General features: G+C 35.7%; 2 protein-coding genes across 2 annotated transcripts in view; one reads left to right on the top strand and one right to left on the bottom strand.

Annotated features, from left to right (window-relative positions):
* The window catches only part of LOC124629763 (muscle-specific protein 20-like), a 28415-nt gene that overhangs the window by 6132 nt on the left and 8136 nt on the right, over nt 1-14147 (top strand). The window lies entirely within an intron of this gene.
* LOC124629764 (myophilin) lies at nt 11449-13367 on the bottom strand. The gene is made up of 4 exons (XM_047163296.1): nt 13283-13367; nt 12324-12523; nt 12032-12152; nt 11449-11945 (listed from the first exon to the last, which is right to left on the bottom strand). The coding sequence occupies exons 1-4, from the start codon at nt 13286-13288 to the stop codon at nt 11763-11765; spliced, it is 510 nt and encodes a 169-aa protein (XP_047019252.1). The 5' UTR covers nt 13289-13367; the 3' UTR covers nt 11449-11762.

Consider the following 14147-nt stretch of genomic DNA (forward strand, 5'->3'; position numbering starts at 1 on the left):
TGCGTTTTCATGTGTGTCTATAGATTCGAAAGAGGTTGCGTGTGAGTTTTGTCACTGTCGATCGTGCGATGGTTTTCGTACAAGTTCTTTGCACAACCTTACAACACATGACTGCAGACAAACCCTCTTGATACTCGTAAAGATCATACAACTTGCTTTATAATTTGCTCTTTACTTTGCGTAACCCTAATTCATTGCTAAATATTCATCGCACATTAGTTCTACTAGAATCCCAAATGTGTTACGATGTCGTGATATTGCTAGATCACCTTGAACTCAGATAATGATGGTGTCTAGATTATGATAATTTAGTCTTTATTGATAAGAATCACACTCATAATTTATCGCGTTACATTTTGCATTTAGTTTATGATAATGACGTCAGCGAAGAGTCCTGAGATCGATAAATGTAAACATACAAATAAACTAGTATTTTTTTCCTCAACGTCACCTTGATCTATAAAAGCATCTCTCTGCCTATAAAAAGCTGTGATGCAACTTCTTTTCCCATAGAGAGGTTACGATGACATTATCAAGTGAATCTTATATCATTGCATGCCGATGACATAAAAGACTCGAGAAAAAGAACAAAAAGACTAATATTAAGACTTAAACTAGACTATGGATCGTGCTTCCTAGACCTGAAGAAAATATTAAAGACTAGCTGTTGCCCGCAACTTCGTCTGCGTGGGCAATATAATAGTCAAAATACTACTTATCCCGTAGGTGCATTCTTTCACGTGACAGTATAATTAGGATTAGCACTTAGCAGTCGCATAGATTCATGATCAAGGTTGTGTTGTGGATGTGACCATTTATCTAAACAAAAGAAGTAAAGTTTGTGACGCTGTGAATATCTCTGGATCTAGTCAGCCAATTTGGAAAATTATTACGTATGGTGCGTAAGTAATTTTAACAGGAAACAGCTATAATCTATGTCTATATGCTTTGAGTCTGACAAAGCTGTCATTTGTACATTTTCTGCAGCTGCTGCGACTAATCAGAAGCCAGAAAGTCTGTCAGTCTTACCATGGATATCGTCTTGTGTAGTTGACTGGATTGAAGATAGGTAGATAGGTAGTCGCTCCAAGCAAAATGTTGGTACTCAAACGGATTCGGTGACTGGAAGCCAACACCAACATAGTTGGGGAATAGCTGGATGGATGATAAAATGAGTCATCATCATCAGCAGGTGCATAGGGTAGGATAGTTTCACTTACTCACTATGGTAAGGCTGACCCCACATCAGGCGTGCGCGATCCTCGGGCGTGTGAGTAGCGCGGGAGTCGCGAGCGCGCTGCGTGAACGTGTTTTGCTGCCCTGCGGCATGTGTGGAGAGTGCAAGCGACGCGCTCGTGGCGAGCACGCGGCGCTCGAGTTGCGTTCTGACCACTTCGCCCGCTATCCCCGCCGCCCGCTAAACGCCTTAGCAGTTAAACGTCAAGGAGAGCGGCGCGTGCGCGCCGCGAGCGCGCTGCTTTGTCATTTCTTGGTGGAGCCAGCAAATCAAAAGAAACATAAGTGTTGTATACTGTGCGTCACTACCGCACACCGGGAAAATTTCGCTCTTGCGGAGGACGTTTATATACCATATTTTGTGTCACACGTAAACAGGACGACAGTAAGTATCCACCGAAACACTTTCAAAGATCGACGAACAAATCAGACCTGACTTGGTCACCTGGGGCCAATCAGAGCTCTATGAAGCGATAATACGCTTTGGCTCCTACTGTTATTGTGGTTTCTGAAAATTTATTCACCTCATTCAACGATGAATGTAATTCTGATGGTACTATGAAGAACACTTGCTTAGCGCAGAAGCTGACGTTGGCAGGTCAACTCTTTTGACTTCTCGAATAGGATACCATTGGTTTTTGTGCAATGGGTGTGCAATGCATTCTGGATTAGGATAGGAGGTGGATAGGATTTGCAACAGAGAACAATTCTGTCTTTGTGATTAAATGACATCAAACGTAGTTTTATATAAAAGGTGTTTTTAGGGTTCCGTACCTCGAAAGGAAAAAACGGAACCCTTATAGGATCACTTTGTTGTCCGTCTGTCTGTCTGTCTGTCTGTCTGTCTGTCTGTCAAGACCCTTTATCTTAAGAACGCGTAGACGTATCAAGCTGAAATTCACATGAAATACTCGGGTCTATTGTCCCTTTAGGCTGTGAAAATATCAAGCTTCTAAGCCAAGCCAATCAACAGATACAACCGATTATGTCGATATTTTCAACAAATTCTCGACATTCGCAAAGGAATCAAAACCTACAGGGTACTTCCCGTAAACTCAGAATCTTGAAATTTGGCATGAAGCATTGTTATATAATGCAAATATAGGAAAAATTGCGAAAATCTCATTTTTTTTGTTATATAATATAATAAAAAAATTTTAATAAAATGAAACTTACTACCTTATTTCTCACGAACGAATAAAGGTATCAAATTGAAATTTATACCAAATACCTAGGTCTATTGTCCCTTTAAGCAATGAAAAAATCAAACTTCTAAGTTAACGCGATCAAAAGATACAGCAGTTTTACCGACACCTTTGACGAATTTCCGCCACACGCTAGGGAATCAAAACCTACAAGGTACTTCCCGTGAACTCAGAATCTTAAAATTCGGCACGAAGCAACGTTATATAGTACAGATAAAGGAAAAATTGCGAAAATGATAAATTTCAAGGTACATAAAATATTAAAATATTATTTTTGCTTACATGACATAAAATATTTTTTTAATAATTATAAACTTACTACCTACCCTTTTTCACATGAACGCGTAGAGATATTAAAGTTTTGAATAAAAAGTGAAATTCATATCAAACACTTCTTAAATATAATGGCCTCTAAACTGTGAAAAATTTTAAATCATTCAAAGGTCATTGGGCATCTTAGTATGAAAACCATACCCACGGCGGATACGAACGAAATATAGCACAGTATAATGATAAAGGCTCTGATTTACTATGGCATTAGTCGCATCAATGTGAACCATGGGAATCTAGAGAAAATCAGGTGTAAACATCAAATATTTTCTTCATTTCAATGGGGAATTTAAACGACCAAGTTTGACGGATTTGAGAAATCATTTCTTTGTAGTGAAAGAGTATACTCGCCGTTTATTTCCATTGTCATCAGGTCAGGATCTGATGATGGAAATCCTGAGAAATCGAGGGCAACTATCAAAAATTGTAGGCATGCATAGGATTAAAACTTGATTCTCAGATGTATGTCTGGTGATACTATCAAACAGTGAAGGTTTAGAGCTTATCTGATGATGGAGACGTGAGAAAGTCGAGAGAACTCGGTATGTTTTAGTTACGTCGTGTTTGGGCTTATATTATTCGTATTGACGAGAACTTTTCACAAAAGTTATAAAAATAAAAACTTTTTACAAAAAAAAACAACTTCTAAAACAACAAGAAAACTGTTTATATGCATCGGTCTAGATCTCGGTGGTTAAATAAATATAGATGCATCCTCTAGACACCGACTTCTAGACCGATGCACCTAACATCTTTTTAATTTCTTTTTTGCTTTTGTTTTCTTGTTGCTTTTTTATATGTTTGAAGTTGGATTTGTTTGTAAAATGCTACAAAATAAAATAATGCCGACTTTATAAAACAAAGAAAGGGACAGAATTACACTTTTGTCAAGGCTCTAGAAACGTAAAGCCAGCAGCCCCGAATCCTACTCTCTAGAAGTCGTTATTACAATTCGACAGCTACAAGTCGTCAGGCGGTTTCGAAAAAAACCTGAAACTGGGGCTCTTTAGGTGATTAATCCCTCAAAAATAAAAGATCCCATTCCTGCAATGGCTGCTTTAACCCAAGTTAGTAGTGAATTCTCATCACCTAAAATAAAATAAGCTCCAACACAAGGTTACGTTATAAATTGTAAAGGAGTTCCCATAACTATATCTGATCTTAGCTGTCGATCCCACAATGGCAGTCAAACCTATCTTTGTGGAAAGTCTTCGCCAATACGAATAAAATAAGCCCAAACACGTGGTAGTTGCAACATACCGTTCGGGAGTTCCCTTGACTCTATGTAGTCTCCATAATCAAATCAGCTCCAAACCTTCACTGTTTACCAGTACCCTCAAAAATACACTCACATGTCTGGTTATGACTCGATGCGTGCCTACAATATTCAAGAGTTGCCCTCGATTTCTCAGGGTTTCCAGATCCTCATCAGATCCTGGTCATCCGGATTGGCACCTTCCTTCTTTATGAAATGTCTTTAACAATAAAAACTAGCATTGCAACCTGTACAATCCTCTGAAACTGCTTGTCTTATATTTTTCAAACGATCCTGGACATTCGTCTCCATGGAATTTTAATAAAATATTTATATTCAAAGAAACGTCATACCATTCTCCACGATTTAAAACTACTTTGATTCATGTCCGCCACGTTTTACAAAGCGGGTCAGATATGCCCCATGACCAAGACATAATTAGTTATTTTCAATCAGATTTCTGAATGATGACTATAAAATAACTTCAATAAAATAACTTTTACAAGGTACTGGCCTACTATTTTAGTTATATTATAAAATAAAAAATATTAACTATTTTGACTCTCACGAAATTACCATAACTATGATTGTTCTAAACTGAACGGTTGGCGCGAAACTCACTTTTTATCTATACAGCATTTGTACGGAACCCTCGGTGCGCGAGTCCGACTCGCACTTGGCCGGTTTTTTTAGGGTTTTTAGACTTGGCTCGGGTCTTACTGAGACTGTTCGTAATCGTGAACAGTGTATTTGCGATCAGAAGTTGAAAGTAAGCACGTCTCTGGAATGCGGCGCGTAATTTGTACGTTTTCAGACGCATAAAGCATTTTACGTGTGTATGGTATTAAATAGAGAGAGCTCCCATTTCTTATCTGCTCTTTGTATCTGGGCTTCTACCTCACGCTTAGCAGCGCTTGCGAGAGATAGATCCTCATTTCTTCTAGGATTAAGTTTACATATTTTGCATCAGAAAAAATAATTAAGGTCTACTTAATACTACTCACTCAAAGTTATTTGTTTTAAGGCCACCACGTTAGTGGAAGATAAGCTAAACTATGTTTATGAAAAAATCCTGATATGAACTCCATCTGTAACTTTAAATGATAATTAATAGTTCCACTAAAGTCAACATTTTTGACATAATGTTCAAAAAATAATTAAGATGGCACCGTTTTAAATTTGGCTGAGAACTATTAATTTTCTTTTCATCAAGGTAATAATTATAGTTGGATTTTGATGTGGCACGGCAAACTGACAAACACTATTGAAATGTCTATCGAAAAATTACACTACGTGTTAAAATATGGTGAATTACGGAAAATACACAACTCCATCTGTTGAAATAATAATCCTCTATAAAGAATGTATGGTAATATTGTCATTTACCACCTCGCTCCTTTGACAAATTGATTATGTATTTTATTTACCACAGATGGAGGTACTTTAACCTTGGCTAAACAAAATTTTCATTTTTTTTTTCTTCCGAAGTTACTTATAAAGGTGTGATTTTCTGTGTAAAGATTAATAATAGGCCGATCAACTAATATAAGTACAACATTCAAATGTACAGTTTTGACAAATAGACTGCGTGTCGTAATATTTTACATCTTGAATTCACAAAATTAATCATATCTTTTGATAGAGTGAATCGATTTCGATGAAACAAAAACTAAGTAATACCCCAAGTACCGTAGAATTTTTGTATATAAGCATTGTCTGCATTTAATTCGTAGATTTTACGTGAATCCCGAACAAACAAACAGATAAACAGACAAACAGACAAAAATGACAAAAATGATGGAAATGGGTTCTGTTAGTTATCCTTTAAAATGCTGGCTATTTTTTTTGTCAATTTCTTCAATGTACAAAAATTACTTTTCTACAGATTTAATAAATGTATAGATTGTAAGAAAAGATTACATAAAGATACTTTATTAGCTACCACTTAGCGTTACTGAAGTCTGAGTTAGCTAAAACCTACATGATACTGAAGAATACAGAGAAGAAAGAAGCTAACGAAATAAAGGTACCTACCCGACGTATCCCTGACCTCCATTAGGACACTTTAAGTAAACAATGTTTAAATCCATAAGCACATTTAGTTGTTCAATAACATTATATAATTTGGACAACAACCGAGCATACCTTGAGTGATTCATAAAAATTGGAAAACGAATATTTCCAAACAATTTTACGCTGGACTAGTAAAATTAGCCAATTCGTATTCACTTATGCGTTCAAAACAAACAATGTAGCTTCTAGCGTGAAATAAACTAGACAAGCTTACATAGGTATGTGTTTGACCTCATGCTATAGAATTGTGCAAAGGGACAAACAGGTCATCGAGCTACGCAACTACGTGGGACAACAGACAAAATTAACGGCGAAGAAAAAAGAGAAAGGAGCATAAAAATAATTCTCATTCCAGACACTCTAACTGAAATGTCATCATGATACATTTGATTTGCGTTTACAGATCATAAACAACCTTCAGCCAACTAGATACATCAACAGTTCCACATGATGTTTTAAGTTTATTTTCGTCTGGGATATTTCCTAAGAGTTTTATAATAATTCTTGGGTTTGTCCTCGCGGTCGCTGAACGACTTTGACCCGTGGGTGAGATGCAATCGGTGCAGTTTAGTAAACCATCAGTATACGACTCGTGGTAGCAGTTACCCGGGCGCTAGACATTTAGAAGAGGTTGGTCGTTGTGAAATAATAGTACTGATCATATCTTAGAAGGAAAGGTACCTAATTGTTGCACTTATTTGCATTAACTAAGTGGGGGAACTAGTACTACACGAATATAAAACTAAAGAAGATTTGACTCATTACTTTACATAGGAAAATAAATGCAATACAATTCCAAAAAGTGTTTGGAATGCCTTAGGGCAAAAGTGACTGCATGGTAGGCTTGTCTAGATTATTCCGCAAATGATTTCAATGAGCACTTGTGTTCATTGGACCCATAACCGGCCCTGCAAGTCAAATTCTATAGCGGTATTTATATTAATACTAGATGTTTCCAACACTTTATTTTTCATATTTATAGCATTAGCAAAGATTACTCTTATTTTGCGAAACCGACTAATTTGCAATTTACCTATTGGCGTAGACCATGAGTCTAGACTAAATACATTTATTAATTCTAATAATTTATGAAATTGGAGCATACTATATATTTATAGGTAACAATTTCAAAATGGAATGATATCATAATTTAATTGTTAATTTGCTTAATGAGGTGAATAATTCCTCTAATAGGAAAATAACTGAAAATCTTACGATAATGTTACGCAACGACGCTGAAATGTTTTAAGAATATTCTAAAACAGTGTTGTTGTCAAGAGAATTACACGGTTAGTGTAAACTTGTAAATCCCTTCGTGTACAACGTAAAGCTTTTTATAAACGAACCCAAAACATGCCAAAGTTGAACCATTGCCAAAATACTGGCAACAATGTGGATAGGTACGTTGTAATTATCACACTTTAACTAGAAATTTGGCGTATACCTTGAATATTGCCTTGACCTTGGTGAAATGTCTAGTAATTACAAGTAATTAGTTCTTAAATATAATACGTAATGGTGGTCAAGGTGTCGTGTGTCGTGAGGATAAATCCAATAGCGGCTTCGGATCTTGGCCGTGGATCAAGATAAACAATCTTCATAGTAACGTCGAACCCACGCTTGGATGATGGAACTACTCTTTCTGGAACATTAGCTAACTGATGTAATAATTTATTTATTTTTATAGTTATATACAGAAGCACTTTAATGCTGGCGTAAAATAAATAGTAGCTACTGAAACTTTGCACGCCTGTTCGCAGATGACTTAGCAAGGACTAGGCTAGCAGCCAATTGAAGAAGCGTAGTGTAGTGTATTGAAGTAGAGGCAAAGTAATGGGTGTTTGTGCACCCAGTGTTGATAATCCTATCTTTAAAGGATTTTAAGGCCCTTATTTAGACAATCAATACCCTGAATGATACCAATAGTTGACATCGTCAGTTTTCAATTTGGAACATTTCTGTTTCACTGAACACAAACAAATCATGACCTAACTCTTCAATTTATCACAATCGTAAAACACTTAACCTAATATTGTTACCGACATCGCAAGGTCACAAACATACAATGTACGAGACTATTATTTCCAAGACCACCTATTTTCTGAAGATCACAACAAAAACACACAGTTTGCATAGATTCAAGAATGAATAGAGGTTGAACGACCTCCTTATGTCTTTGCGCTAAAATGTTAATAATAATCAAAATGGCGCACACTTGTGTGCCATCGTAAATTATATTGCACACTGTGACATTGGACGCTGGTATTTCGTAGAACTTCCTATAGGACACCATGTTTTTCAACAAAATGCATTAATTAATTTGGATATGTCTTAATTAACTCGTTAAAATGCCAGTGGCAGCTAGCTCTTCACTGGTTGTTGATTTTCAAATAAACTCGATCACTTAAATCGAAAGGCTTGGAAAAACAACGTCGGTGAAAATCAGAGAAGAAAATAAATAAAATATATCTGACCACAAAAATGTCTGCCGGATGAGACAAATAAATTAAAAATCTGTTCGGAATTTGTTAAGAAAACACAAAATGTTACAGCACTTTAATCTATTTATTTCGAATATGTATTTATCTGGCACAATTTTAGACAGACGAAGATTGAAATGAATAGATGAGACATTCGTTTCTAACACATTTTAAGCCCAATATTTTAAAGTAACAATTCTTTTCTCGTTATTGATTGGTTTCATGTTTGTTTTAAGAACCTTATTATAACAACAATGTTTATTATTATCACAGATATTAAGTTCTGGATAAATCTAGTAATGAGATAGGTTATCACAAGTCGGAGTATTATAATATAATCAATCAGACGACAATGTTTGATAACCTTACCTATAATGACGAATTCCAGTCAGGTGATGCATGACCTTTGGAGTGACCCGTTCAAAATTAGACATACCAAAGGTGTACAAAGGTATGCATGACCTATTCGTCCGATTAGTTAAAGGATTACCTGCAATTAATCGTAGATAAGCAAAAAATAATAATGAAAGATATGAAAAAAGGACATCTATATCCCTGGATTAAGTTTTTTTGTTGAGAATGAATACCTGTGTTAATCTTAATAAGAGATTAATGATTATAGAAACAAAGCAATGACAAATAGTGGTCGATGGTAACGACTTGGGACCTTTGGTCGAAATGCAATTGATAACGATTAAAAGGATATACATAAATAGTAGCTTACCTCTAGAGAGATGTGTTATGTTTTGATATGTAAAAGAAATGTAGAGTTTGGCTCAATGGAGATTTTGGATATGTTTCTCGTGGCAACCCACATCTTGGGGGAACTTCTTTCTGCACCTATCTAGACACACGGCAGTGTGTCCGCCAAGTTCGAGCAAAAAAGGCGACACACCGGCCGTGGGTTATATTACACGAACCATTTCGGGCCAAATTCGACCCCCCTGTAACTCAAAATCTATTTTATTTACGCATATCAAATTTCTAGTATCTGTTGAGACCACCTCACTTATCTAAAATACAAAATTTCATTAATATACCTATTGTAGGTCTTGAGATATTGACGTCAGAAAATCGCTATTTTTACTATACACTCACTGACTGACTCACTCATCAAAAACCTAGACCACTTCCAATGGTCGTATTGACTTGAAATTTGGCATGGAGGTAGGTCTTTATGTCAAGGTAAAGGAAAAAATCTGAAAATGGCCAAGTGTGAGTCGGTTTCAAAATAATGAAGGTGTTTTATACCCGGTGTAAATTTATACCCCTAAGGAACTAAAACGAACTAAATTTATCTATATTTATATAATATATCTTCGAATGGTACAAAGGTTTGTATTTAGTCAAAGTAAAGTAAAAATCTGAAAACGGCCAAGTGTGAATCACTTTAGAAAATAACGAATGTGTAACTTTGATCCACGAACATAATATATGATAACATGTCATGTCAGTCAGTTGGTAAATCTAGTCATAGTTAATCTAGTTCATTTCTTTGTAAGAAACATAGTGCATATTAAAAAATCTAAAAGATAGTATAAATGAGACATTTCTTTAACTAACTTCATCATAAGAAAAAAATAAAATAAACAACCTTACAAAAATAAATTAAATCCCACCCAAAACAAAAATGTGAAAGACTGCCAAGTTCGATAATATGGGAATGCTTTGCCTATAAAAGAAGTGAGATCTGAATAAGTACCAAGTTCCATACACATACCTCAGTTAAAAATAGTTACTTTTTAATGATGATTACTTGGCAAGTTTTAATAGAAAATTAAATACTTGATTCATTGCGTTTAGTAGGTTTATAACAAGGTGTATGAAAACTTGCCAAGTAACATCATAAAAAGTAACTATTTTTAACTGAGGTATGTGTATGGAACTTGGTACTTATTCAGATCTCACTTCTTTTATAGGCAAAGCATTCCCATATTATCGAACTTGGCAGTCTTTCACATTTTTGTTTTGGGTGGGATAAAATACAGCGAATGTCACCCGGTGATTAGCTTCATAGCAGTAAATGATTTTTTCGAATCGTTTCGGTACTCTAAAAGCCCGTGGGGTCCGAAGAAACAAACATTTTCCTGTTTACAATATTGGTATAGAAGTATATATAGAGCTGTAGATTAATATAACGATGAGAGTCCACACTCCACAAAGGACTTATCATAATCATAATTTTGTAATATATATATGTGTTTAGTATTTTAAAGTGGAACCCTTTCAGTCTATTCAATCTTTACTTGATTTCACCATTATTGATTACACTCAGCCTATCATAATTATAATCCTGGTCTTAATTTAGGTAACACTTAAATGCAAATGCATAATTATTAATTTTATTTGCATCCTAATAATTCTGCAAGCTGTCAACTAGAATTTGGCACATGCGCAGTACGTATGATGGATTTGGTTACTAGGTAATAATTCTTAACAAGTCATAAAGTTGTCATAAAATTGGTGCTGAAGGTAACTTCTATTGCTAGACATTGTAAGGCATTTGGTCTAGCCTATAACTAATTGCAAAATCATCAGGAATGAACTCATTCCAAAATTATAAAATATTTCCATAATTATCATCATCATAAACTACTTACAAGTACTTCCCAACTATTGTTGTGACACCTTTCATTTTTCAGGTTCTGATATCGCCGACATTGTAGATGTGTTCCTTCTTGAACATTTACAGTATATTATCTACTGTTGATATTCGATCATTTTTTTAGATCATTTCATCTCTCTGCTTATTCCCATTTCACCCAATCACATTATTATCGTACAGTCTATGCTCACGCACTTTCTTTTCGAAACTCATTATAGATTAACTATTGTAGCACTAGCAGGATAGGTAATAAAGAAACCATAATTACTTACAAATGATATTTAATAGATAAAGTTAAATATTTACAAATAAAATATCGGTAAAAAAGACTTATCGAAAATAGCGCTGTTAGGAGTTATAATAGGTCCTACCTAGTTACTAAATAGTAATAATTTAACACTATCACACAATCTTTGACGTTGTTAAGCACTGCAGACATTATTGACTTAGAAGAGAATACAAATCATGTAATTTCGACCTTCATTTGACATTCATAAAAATACTGTTTTACACCGACATGTTCGGCTGGTCTCATTGGCAAGCTTGTAGGAAAGAAGCGATGACTTGTTGATAGAGATTTACATATGGCGGGTGTTGCCGAAACCACCGTGGCCTGACTGGGAAGCTCCCTTGTTGTAACCCATTTGGAGGTTCAGTTCGCTTTCGTGAGCACGGAGCTGTTCCTCAGTGAAGGTACGCTCGTTCTTCTCAGCCATCTTGGGGCCAAGCTGAGGACCGGTCCATTCGGGGTGCTTTTGGGTCTGTAAAATACAAGAATAGAATTTAATAAATAATTGTTTTAGTTACTTCTGCTTCAGTTTGGTTCAGCTATGAAAACTGTACTTACGATCCTTCCCAAAGCGTATAAGCAAAGTGTGACTTGAGGAATGTTACGCCTCTCGAACAGATCAGCGGTTTGGAAGATTTCTTCTTCAGGTACTCCGTACTTCTTAATGGCGGCTTGGAATCTGAAAATATCGCAAAAAGATACATGATTAAAAACTAATATTTCTAGGAAAATTCTCGAAACAATTATTTATATGAAATTGTTACTTTTAAACATGACAGTCATATTTTGGCAACAGACTCTGTTTATTTTTTGTTTACAATGCGCTAGGAAAACAATATTTTATGATTACCTCTGAATGTTTTCCATGAGCTGGAAGTTGGTTCCTCTCTCCTGGATCTTCTTGACGGATCCTGGGGACAGTTTGTTGATGAGCTTGCAGAGGATGACACCGTCCTTCAGGTAGTCTTCGTAGGCAGCGCTGGGGAGGGGCTCTCCGATGACAGCGCTGATCCAGTTCAGGACCTCCTGTTCTTGTTCCTTGTTTCTGGGCTGTAAGAAAAAAACTTTGTTAAAGATATCTCATCTCCAGTACTAACAAGATCCAGTTTAATGTCTACTGAAAAATTAGGGAGCATAACGACGGCATGAAATAACATTACCCGAGTTTTACTACGCTCATAAATTACGTTTGAAAAAATCGAAACTTGCAAGTTTCGAACGGAGGCCGTAAAACATTCGCTCCAGTGCCAAATCGTTTGATGGCGGGCGGGCGGATTCCAGCATCACCGACGAAAATAGCTCAGTTTACGAAACAGATCGCTGTTATCCCTTACTGACGAGATGGGGTACATCTGGAAAGCTTTTAAGAGTAACCTACAGCAGGTTAGAGGTATGATGGGCGGCACACAGCTGCGCGCGCGCCGGTCATTAATCTAAAGTATTCTAAAACTATTGACGTCATCAAACGTTCGGTGAGTGTGTTATTATAATGTATTGTAAAACAAACTTTTAAGATGCTTAGTTTGTTGTGTTATTGAGTCAATAAATGTTTAGTATGTAGTGTTCAATAACTAACTACAATGTGAGATAGATAGATAGTCGTCGATGAAAGTACAGTAAGAGGAAAAGAAGACAATTAATGATTTTTTAATGAAGGAATTTTCTGAAGAAGGGAATAGAAAGTGAAAATAGAAAAGATAATAAAAAAAATGTCCAAAAATGCAGAAGTCTAAATGAGAACATTGAGAAATTAATTATCAAATGATTAGTGTATAGTGTAAAACAGTGTAAAGTCTAAACGATACGTACAGCCATGTTACTAAATGTCACTAAACTTTTTCTATTAACACTAGTAAAGCGAGCTTTCGCTTCGAGATCGTCTAGTGGACTGTAGGCAGTGCACTCCGCCCGCCCAAGCCGGCTCGCGGGGGCGGGAGTATTCACCAGCTCTTCACAGACTTCGTAACGTACATAATATACGTAAATATAACATGGCGTCAACGTTATTTACATCATGAAGAAGCTACCGTTGAATAAAAGACGATTATAAACCCTTTTCATTCATGAGGTCGGCCCACGGTTACTGTCGAATAAATACAACGTTCATTTTTGTTCTTTGTATTCAATTGTTTATCTTTGTATTATTGGGTAACTGTAATTTACTTACGGTGGTACATCTGTTCTGGTTTTGTAAGTTTTCTTTCAGTTTTCATAGTTAATAATGGGGATATTCTATTCTGCCTCCAAAGATGTTTGATGAAAACTGTCTAAATGGATTTCCTTAAACTTGGGCTTATTACTTTTTCTTGTGGTTGTAACTTAACTATAGTCTGTGTACTTAGGTCCTATTTTGCTTTTAGTAAATGCAGTACTTATTGATACAGATCTTTGTAATTTGTAAGTAGCAACTCTGAACAATTAAACAGCTGTTGAATGTAGTCATTATTTCGTCGCCCTTTGCTCGGTTTCGCAAAAACCTAGAGTAATTTGTAAGATGATTGCGTTAAACAATATTTCCTATGAATTTTATAAATATGATGAGGTTCATTTATTCAAAGTTTTAGGACAACCGGACATGGTTCAATGATTTACTTTCAGAAACTCGGCTAATGATGTTATTTAAGAAAATATATTTCATAACAGTCGGATTATCTTCTTATATAGTACTATTTTT

This window comes from Helicoverpa zea, chromosome 4 (assembly GCF_022581195.2).
Source record: "Helicoverpa zea isolate HzStark_Cry1AcR chromosome 4, ilHelZeax1.1, whole genome shotgun sequence".
In the NCBI taxonomy this organism is placed as follows: domain Eukaryota; kingdom Metazoa; phylum Arthropoda; class Insecta; order Lepidoptera; family Noctuidae; genus Helicoverpa; species Helicoverpa zea.

Bases quoted from the DNA above. Each gene is read 5' to 3' on its own strand.
- LOC124629764 (XM_047163296.1), bottom strand. The intron at 12,153-12,323 runs GTAATCATAAAA...CGATATTTTCAG, and splicing joins CTCATGGAAAACATTCAGAG to ATTCCAAGCCGCCATTAAGA. The intron at 11,946-12,031 runs GTAAGTACAGTT...TGTATTTTACAG, and splicing joins TATACGCTTTGGGAAGGATC to ACCCAAAAGCACCCCGAATG.